General features: G+C 42.8%; 1 protein-coding gene across 1 annotated transcript; it reads right to left on the bottom strand.

Moving 5' to 3' along the window:
- Positions 1 to 391: 391 nt before the first annotated feature.
- On the bottom strand, positions 392 to 9,601 carry LOC147701883 (olfactory receptor 5V1-like). The gene is made up of 4 exons (XM_086929381.1): positions 9,572 to 9,601; positions 4,929 to 5,832; positions 1,060 to 1,223; positions 392 to 841 (listed from the first exon to the last, which is right to left on the bottom strand). Exons 1-4 carry the CDS (start codon positions 9,599 to 9,601, stop codon positions 392 to 394), a joined length of 1,548 nt encoding a protein of 515 aa, XP_086785507.1.
- Between the last annotated feature and the right edge of the window lie 556 nt (positions 9,602 to 10,157).

Below are 10,157 nucleotides of genomic sequence, written 5' to 3'. Positions count from 1 at the left end.
CTGATCCGAAACAGTCCCGCTGCAAGAATCCCGGAAGAAACTGAGACGACCCCCGACCAGGACCACTCCAGGAGCAACCCAGTCATGATTTTGAAGCTGGAGAGGGGAAGGCAGAAGCACCGGAGAACCGGGATTTGTCAAAGGAAGGAGCAACCTGGCCACGCCCCCTCCAACGAAAGGGCTGACTTGTACGGCCCATCCGTGAAGGACCAAAAGCCCTCCGGGAACCAAAAGCACGGAAGCGACCAGCCCGGTCAGGAGCAGGCAGCTTACGGTCCTCTGTTGTCTTCTTAACCATATCATCCGATGGGGAACCAAACAGCTTAACACCAGTAAATGGGATATTCATCAACAGACCCTTCTGTGTAGCATCAGCCTTCCAGGAGCGGAGCTACAACTGCCTCCTCGCAGCGACAGAAGAACCCGCCGCAGAAGCAGCCGCCCCTAATGAATCAAAAGACACATCAGAAAGCAGACAAACCTGCTGCTCCATCATGGCCAGCGTAGAAGACACATCTTCCCCTTGGTCCAATAATTCTGCCAACGACTGAAAGTCTTTAAGCAAAGATTGGATGGCGTAAGAATCATAGGCCGCCACCCGGATGTAAAAATTAGCTGCAGCAAAAGTGCGTTTCACTACACCATCCACCTTACGATCCACTGGGTCAGCAGGAGAGGAATCCTCAGAAACAACAGTCCCTTGAGAGGACATACTAGCCATCAAGGAATCAACCTTAACAGAGGAAGGAAACTTCACGGAAAAGTCCTGCAAAGGATAACGTTTATTCAAAAAACTTGGAAAAGAGCCCTTGTCCACATCCTTCCATTCCGATTCCAAAACCTTCAAAACAGAAGAATGAAGGGGCAAAGGTTCAGGTTCAGGGCGCTGATATTGCGCAAACAAATCATCCTCCAAAGGAACAACAGAATCAGGAAAAACCAAATTCTTGCGAATGTGACCAAGCACCACCTTAAGGTCGGCACCCTGCACAAAACGTCCTCTGACGTCAACATCCTCCTCCGTCTAGAGTCAAGAGCAGGAGCACCATCAGCCTTCACCTTCTTGGCAGGAGGAACAGACACCTTGTCCTGCAAAGCAGCAGCCACCGCAGAATCAATCATCTTTTGTAACATATCCAAAGATAGTATTGTCAGGCCAGAACCAGATCCATATCCAAGGAGCCAGGAGCAGCCGCAGCAGAAGAACCACTCTCCATGACCAGCTAACGCAAATGAAACAGACAGGCATCAAACAGCAAACAACACCAGGAGAAAAAGGCTACAAGTCGCCATGGCAACCCACAAACCCTCCCACTGCACGTCCCCAATGGAAGCATAAAAACGGAGGTAGTCCAGCGAGCCTCCCTAATGAAGTCGACAGACCCTCCCCCTAAAGAGACATTCAGCAGAGCACCATTAAAAAACAGGTAAGGCAAAGCGAAGAAGCTTAGCAGCACCGCTTGCCAACGGGGGAATTATCGTGCAATGTTGGCTGTGCAGGACGCGCCTCAAGTCACAAAGCAACATGAGGAAAAAAGACCGCTAAAGCAGGTCAAAGACACTCACATCCCCGCATATGATAACAAAGAAGCAGACAGAGGGCGATTCCCAAACGAACAAACCCCCTCGAAACCCAGAGTCCGGTAGAGCGCGACAAGAGAAACAGGCAGATGAGGGGAACAGAAAAGTAAACACAAGCAACATTCCCCAACACCAAACCCCACAGCGACCAGAGCCCAGCTAAACGCCGGACCCAGCCACGCTTACCTGCATCGCAGGCACGCAGCACTCGGAGTAGCGCAGAAACGAAAAAACAGGTAGTTTGGCTGTTTTCTGTATCCCTTTATGGGATTGGCTGTAGCTAATGGGGGCCATCTTGGAGGGAGGGAGAGGGAGACTAGAGTGCTAAGTTTTGCTTAGAGTTTCGGCGGGAGCCGGAGGCTCAATGGTTAATACTGTGGCGAGGAAGACGGACGAGGAGGTAATGTAATCTTGCCTTCTGAGAAGCCAGGGGGCCGAAGCAATGACTCACCAGTGTTAGAATTGTGGGACTTGACTAGAATACTCATCGCCTATACCTACGTAGAGTACGTATTGAATAGCTTTTAAAGGGGCCACCCGCGGAATGATATCACATGTCTCAAGACCCAAGCAGAAGTCTTCAAGTAAACCAACATTCTAGAATGCTTACTGTTGGTGAATATTAGTGATGCAGAACTGGGTAAAAATAAGTGTTTTCTCTTCACTGGATGGCCCATTTAAGGCAATACTGGGGCCAAACTATAACTCTTAGAATAGCCTGATTGATTTAGACCGGCTGCTACAGTCAGCGGGTCTGACTTTCACTAATGAGCTGTCCCCAGGGGGCACCACATGACCTGTGATAGGGCACACTGTCCCTGTTTGTGCCCAGCGCATCTGTTTAAAGGTAAGCCATGCCGCACACTGTGCACCCTTTATGTAATACTGGCCCAGATGTATTTGCTTTGGCCAACATCCCACTTGGACTGATTGTACAGATTTTTACTAAAAACAGTTTGTAGTTTTTCATTCTGAGGAGTTACTAAGAAAATAATACACACAGCTATTTTCTCTGTATCATATAATGAGTACAGTGAAAAAACAGTTAGCAAATATTGCTGACCTTTGGAATCCAGAGGACCGATTTCAAATCCAGTGTATTCAGAAGTCTAATTGACTAATTGGATTAAAAAATCACAATATTATAAATTAATCTTTATTTTGAATGGCTGATTATTGAAATTTTTCTGCATTGGCAAATGTTCAGCTAGGGTGATCACCTCACTTCAGGCCAGTACAGGCACTGGGGCCTATTTACAAACTCCATTTTGTAGTACACTATGAAATGCTATAGTACTACTACTCACATGCTCCTAAATTCTATTCACTGACATATGGCTGAAACTCTACGCCTCCGCCTCTTATACATTTTTTTGCAGATCTCTCCGCACATGTTAGGAAATGTTTTTTGTAGTAAATGTGGTTGAGATAAGGGAGAGTGGCTCGAAAAGGAGCATACTTCCTGCAAAATAGAAGGGTTTTATAGGGGCTTAAGAAGAGGTTGAGAGAGGGACATGCTAATAAAAACTAACAACGACAAAGGAGTTGGCCTGTACTACTTCTAAATTTCCTACTGCCCAAGAGGACGAAAACAGTTGTAAATGTACTTCAGTCTGGCCTTGAAGTAAGTTAAGTACCACATATGTACTTTTGCGGGTGCAGCAACACATTCCTATATAAAATAATGGGGCCAGGGTCTTAAAATAAAACCCCATAGAAAGAATTGTTCCATATATTATATTTTGACTTCAATATTAAATTCATTTAAAAAAAAGTATTAGTATTGCAAAGGTATAATTTATTAACAATAAATCATTATTAATTTTAAAAATGAATAATGAACATTTTGCTAGATAAGGCAAAATTAAAAATGTTATTAAACATGTACAATTAATTTGTATTAGTTAAACAAATACCTTTCAGTTAAGTTTAGTAAATATTAATTCAATACTAATATGCTAATGTGGGTGGTATTTGTAAAACTTTTTAAAAATAAATTCATAATTAAAAACTTTGTAAATATTTAATTATTTGATAAAGAGTTAGGGCCTGATCTAGATGCTGGGTTACTACATCACAACGGTGACGGATATTTCATCCACTGAAATATAAATCCCATTATAGACTGTGGGATTTATATTTCGGAAGGATGGGATATCTGTCACCATTGTGACAGAGTAACTTATCGGCAAACATCTAAATCAGACCATTAGTTTGATGAGTAATGTGTTGCCACATTTTGTTTTATTAGCTCTAGATTACTAATAATTATTTCAAATCCATTTACAAATGTGTCATACATTCAAATATTGTTATGCTTCAATAAATGAGTAAACTTTATTGATTTTCCTATACTTTTGCAAATAAATATCTTCCGCAGTGGGGAGACCTATACCTATACATGAAAAAATGACTCGTATTCATGTTACATTTGTAAATTTACTTTTAGATGTCTCTACTCCCTGGTTCCAATTAAGAGCCTGATTTAAATCTTAGCGGACATGTTACTCCATCACAACAGTGAGGGATATCCCGTCTGCCGCTATATATAAACCTATTGTATCCTATAGGATTTATATTTCAGCAGACGTTTTATCCGTCACCGTTGTGATGGAGCAACCTGTCCACCAAGATCTAAATCAGGCCCTAAGTCTGCACTTAGGCGTATATTTGCACTTGGATATGGTGAACAACACAAAAGTGCAGATTTACACCTAAGTCTATATCTACTGCTGTTCATTTACCTTTGTGAACAGGATCCACAGTCTCCATACTGAACGTTTCACTTAAAAATTATTGATTTCAGGTGTTTTAGTCTGATTAGTTCTATTGATGCAAAACAAGACTGCAACTTCCTCCAGAATGCCTCAGGCTATCACACCAAGCACCAGGACTAGATCCCTTGTCCATAATGACCTGGAGGGAGGGTATCCCGTTATGTTTGACAACATTGGGTGTCATATTAGTTTTGGGTACTAGAAGGTGCATTGAATGAATAAACAGAGCTCAACAGAAAAAATTATGGTGTAAGTATTGAAATGGACAAATTCTGTTGATAACATCATGGACCTGCAAAGTCCTATGTCCATTCGAGTTTTATATTTTGGGAATCAGAATTGGCTTTTTTATTGGATTTGCCCGGGAGTATAGTGCAATAGAGTTTTTCATATTAAATAAATACATTTTCAAGTCTGTTTTGGATCCTTTCCAAACCTCTTTTACAAGTGTGGATCAAGTTATAGTCCATATTTGTGCCAGCAGACCTGCTCTGTTCTTGTTTGACCAGGTGACTGAAGCAGTTTACCAATTAAATATTAATGACTTAGTGCTGCCTCTGAAAAGTCTACTCCAGGCACTCTTTACTTCCTTGTTTCTCAGGCAGTAAATTATTGGATTGAGGAGAGGGGTTAGAAGGCAGTAGAGCAGCGAGGAAACGCTCTCCACCTCAGGTGGATAGCCGGATCTCGGCCCTATGTAGTTAAAGTTTGCTGTCCCATAAAACAGAGTAACAACCATGAGGTGAGCAGAGCAGGTCGAGAAGGTCTTGCGCCTCCCTTCCGAAGAGCTGATTTTCAGGATGGAGGAAATGATGCGGACATAGGAGATGATGATGTACATAAAGGGACTCACTCCCAGGAAGATGCTGACGACATAGAGCAATGTCTGGCTGGTGTGGGTGTCAGTGCAGGACAGCCTCAATAACGGGGGCACATCACAGAAGAAGTGGTGGATGTGAGTTGACCCACAGAAGGGCAACATGGCGGTCATGACTGTGTGCAGGATGGAGTTAAGAAAGGCGCTCAGCCAGCAGGATATGGCGAGTTGGGCACAAAGCCTATGACTCATGATAATGACATACCGGAGGGGGTTGCAGATTGCCACATAACGGTCATACGACATAGCAGCCAACAGAAGGCACTCTGCACCCCCGAGGGACACAAAAAAATACAACTGTGCAATGCATCTTGGGAAAGAGATGATTCCTTCACCGGTTATGCAGTTGGACAGTATAATGGGGAGAGTGGTTGTTGAATAACAGATATCCAGCAATGATAGGTTGGTGAGGAAAAAATACATTGGTGTGTGAAGACGTGAATCGATCCGGATAATGCCAAATATTGACAGGTTTCCTAGAAAAATCAGCAGGAAAATTAAAAATAATAATGCACACTGTTCCTTTGGAAATTCTAGAAGAATGAAATATTGCCCTGATGTCCAATTTCCAGGTTCCATCCACTTGATTAGTGTTACCTAAGGGTATAAGAGTAAAGATCAGTGTCTTAAAATAATTACAATAATAGGAAATGTTGTCATTTTTGCTGGAGGTTTTGTTGGAGAGAAAAAATTAGCTGTTGGTTTCAATCAATACAATACAAAGGTATCAGACTACAAGTGAAAATTGCAAATGACCTCTTTTGTTAACCAAGAAAACTTTACAACAAAAGTCAAACACTTTTTTTCAGAAGCAAAAATTATACACATTCAGCCTCAGCCTGTTTAACATTATTTTACTGGTCACATCTCCGAACAAATATTGTCAAATCCCATTGGTCTGGCTATTTTATGAGAGAATGTGTTTCTTCAGTGATTGGTGAGTTTGTGTGTGTGGCATGCAAGGAAGAATGAGTGGGTGAATATGAGAATGAGTGAACAACTATATGAATGTTTAAGTCCATAGATGATTGACTGAGTAAATGAGTGCCATGATAGTTAATGGCTTAATGAGTGCATGGGTGTGTCGCTAGAACAATTGATGAATGAGTGCTTGGGTGGATGGACACAGGTTACAGCAGTATTACAGAGCAAAGTCTAATGCTGCACTAGTGAATATTTTATGAAAATGTTCAGATGACCCAGAAGTTCTGTTTTTCACAGAAACCTGGCTTAATTCCAGCTCAGAGCCAGATAGTGTCCAAGCACTACCACAGGTATATTTAATTGAGAAGATGGACAGAGCGCCAGGCAAGGGCGGTGGTATTGCTATCATTTATAAAGACCACCTAACCTGTCGCCTGTTAGGCAGCCCGTTATCAGATTGCGAGAATGCCCATTTTTCAATAGTGATTACCCCCACCCTCTCACTCTCAGGCATTCTCATCTATCGCCCACCTGGAGTAATGGGTCAATTCTGCAGATCCATGATGGAAACAGTTGTTAATATTGCCAGCTCGGCTGCCAACTTTACTCTCCTAGTAGATTTCATTTTGCACTTTGACAACCCTTCAGCAGTTACCGCAACTGAACTTGCCCAAGACTTCACGTCCTACCAATTACTACAGAAGGTCCTGCAAGCAACCCATGCTAAAAGGCACCTGCTCAACCCTATTTTCTCCAATCTGGGTGATATAAAGGGGAAATACCCCCTCCCTCTTCCGTGGTCGGACCATTTTTTGATCCCCTTCTTCTGGTCGCCACTAGCCATCACACTATATACTGCACCGATTTGAGCTGGAATCGGACCTTGGTCCAAACTTCCCCATGAAAGGTGGACCCAAGAACTCATAAAGACCAAGCTGTATCTTGACTCTAATCCAGCTGCAGCTAATGAAAGCTTTTACAACTGGATTGAGGGATCACTCAATCCGGTGCTCCCAAAAATTTCAATTCACGAGAAAACCAGACCTAAAAGAGCCGCCTGCTTTTCCCCAAAACTGCGTATTTTAAAAGAGCAATGTAAAAAACTAGAAAGGGTCCAGAGGAAAGATGTCTCTCTTGATAAGAAATTGGAATGCAGGGTGGCCATTGGATTATACAAGGCAGAAATATAAAAAGACCAGGCCTCCTACTACAAGGAAAAGATTGCGTTAGCTGCTAACTCCCCTAAGAACCTTCCTCATTGCCAAAAAGCTCCTCAAAGCTCCTGCCCCTCCGGCAGTACCGGATACTTCAGGTCTCCTCTGCAATAAACATGCAGAATACTTCACCACCAAAGTACATATTATTCGGACAATTCTTCCCTACAAAGACGTGACACCCCAATCAAGTACACAAATGAAGGTGTGCACAAAACGGGACATCTCTTGGAGATGTTTATGCCGATGACCCAGTAATCGTTTCTAGCCACCCTGTCAACAATAAAAAGTGGATCGCCACTTGACCCGGCACCACCCAACAGCCTTAAACTGGTAGCACCAACAATTGTCTCCACAGCTACCTGCCTGATTTATGTCTCACTATCCACAGGTAAGGGCAATGGTAAAAGTGCTGGTAAAAAAAAACAACCTAGCCCCATCCCACTGGGAAATTATCGCCTGGAATCAGCAAGATTGCTGAGAAATATGTTAATCATACGCCCTCCGCATTTCTCCAGTCCAATGATCTGCTACATCCCTCCCAAACGGGCTTTCACCCGCGCCAATGCACCAAAACCGCCCTGTTAGCAGTGGTGGAAGAATCAAGAAGAACCTTGACTCAGGAGGGTCTGCAGCCATAATTTTACTCGACCTGAGCGTGGACTTCGACATGGTGAACCACCAAATCTTGGTCCACCTTCTCAGGAGCACAGGAGTCCCTGGCACAGCCCTATTATGGCTACATTGTTTCTTAGAAAAAAGATTCTTCCAGGTTTTTGAAGGTGAAACCATCTCAAATCCCATCCCTTTACAGTGTGGAGTTCCACAGGGTTCTTCATTAAGCCCCATTCTTTTTAATGTCTATATGGCTCTGTGGTGGACATGGTATCCCCCTTCGGGATTCATATAATAATGTACGCTGATGACCCAAAGCTGGTTGTGCCACTGAACCATCCTGATCAGATGTCCAATGACCTCCACTCCTGTCTCAAGGAAATTGCCAAGTGGATGAGTATGTCTCACCTAAAACTTAATGGTGACAAAACGGAGCTTATAATTCTTGGCAATCCTTTATGCTTTAAACCAAGCACAATGTAGCACGCTTGTATGGGCCTGGTGCCAGCCCCAACACAAACATAAAAAGTTTGGGAATTTGGCTAGACCAAGACCTCACTTTCAAAGCGCAAGCTAGGAAGACTGCCGCCTCATGTTATGGCCTGCTTAGAATGACCCGCAAAGTACTCCCTCTTCTACCGTTTCAAGCAAGAAAATTGCTGATCCAAGCACTAATTCCATCAAGGATGCCCTTTACTTAGGTGCTCCAAACTCAGTGGTCGGAAAACTGCAGATGGTACAAAACCGTGCGGCATGACTGCTCATGGGGACCCCTAATCAGTGTTCAGCAAGGTCCTCGCTGAGCTCCCTCCACTGGCTTCACGGTGCAGGAGAGAGTAAACTTTAAGGGCCTCTGCATTGCTCATAAGGCCCTTGAAGGGAGCAGACCTTCTAATAATAAAGCCATGATCCGTCCCTATTGGGCAAACAGAAAACTCAGCTCAGACGAGCTCCATCTGGCGGTGGTCCCCAGGATCAAGAAGGCCAGAAGCGGCTTTTTTCATACAACACCTCTAGACTTTGGAACACCCTACCACTATATCTTCGTAGGGAACCCAACTATATTGCATTCCGCAATCAGTTGAAAAACTGACTTTTCCCCTAGGCTATTCAGTCCATCTGGTTATGTGTCAGCACTGGGATGCTTCCGGGTAGCCATGCGCTATACAAAAAACATTTTTATTTCATTTCAAATGTGCTAGGTCAATGAAGATGAGCAATTGTCTTTAGCAGCCCTTCATGACATTATACTGCTCTCTCTTCTCGTGTACAAACCACCATTTACAAGGGTTGCAAATTTAGAAAGAGACTCAATACTTGAAAATGCTAATGAAATGATATTGTCATTAGACCATTAATATAGTACATATGAATTTGTGTCTTATTTGAACAGAAACCATTTGAGTGAAACACAGACACAGCTCTATAACCCAGACCATCATGCCCCATGAAAAGCATGTGCAAGGGGACCCTGACTTCAATCAAATATTTCAGCCCCAATACATCACACACCCACAGACTGATGGCAACTGACAAGGAGAGTTACCCTATTAACGCTGAATAGTTTGAAGAGCGAACCATACTTCATTCCACTCGTCTCCACCAATCATCATCTTCGGAATTCACGGCATCTTTTCTCCATACAGCTCTGTGCCTAGAAGTTGCTGTTTTAGGTTGGAAATATTCCTCCCCCATATTTTAAAACATGCTATATGTTTCCATTTGTGTCTTTCAATGGCAAATACATTCTATACAATGGTAGAGAGAGGCTTTGTTTCACCGAAACTACTGGCAAATTTTACATCTGAGCCTACAGGTGCACACTGTTGGTTATGCAATAGCGCAGCGATCATGACTGAGGACAAAAAAGAGTCTAAACATGTCATAAACATCTTAAAGACATCTAGCCCAGTGATGAGGGGAGTGAATGTATGACGTTACAACTCATGCATTCACAACGCATACCATCACAACGCAACTTTTACAACACAAGATCCATTACAGCGCCTGGCATTACAACACATACCATTACAACTCAGATGCTATTACAACGCATGCCATTACAACAAGTAAGTATAGGTAAGTATATCATTTTATTAATATTAATTTAATTTTAATTTAATTACAATTTTTTAAAATAATTTATTTAAATTAATTTGTTTTTTTTAA

Source organism: Lissotriton vulgaris, chromosome 7 (assembly GCF_964263255.1).
Source record: "Lissotriton vulgaris chromosome 7, aLisVul1.2, whole genome shotgun sequence".
Lineage (NCBI taxonomy): Eukaryota > Metazoa > Chordata > Amphibia > Caudata > Salamandridae > Lissotriton > Lissotriton vulgaris.
The sequence above is the reverse complement of the archived record's forward strand: the minus strand, read 5'-3'. Positions and strand labels throughout refer to the sequence as shown.

Bases quoted from the DNA above. Each gene is read 5' to 3' on its own strand.
- LOC147701883 (XM_086929381.1), bottom strand. From the start codon at position 9,601: ATGATGATTGGTGGAGACGAGTGGAATGAA. The intron at 5,833-9,571 runs GTATGGTTCGCT...TTATACCCTTAG, and splicing joins GTGGAGACGAGTGGAATGAA to GTAACACTAATCAAGTGGAT. The intron at 842-1,059 runs GTGAAGGCTGAT...TCTGTTTTGAAG, and splicing joins CTGTTCCTCCTGCCAAGAAG to GTTTTGGAATCGGAATGGAA.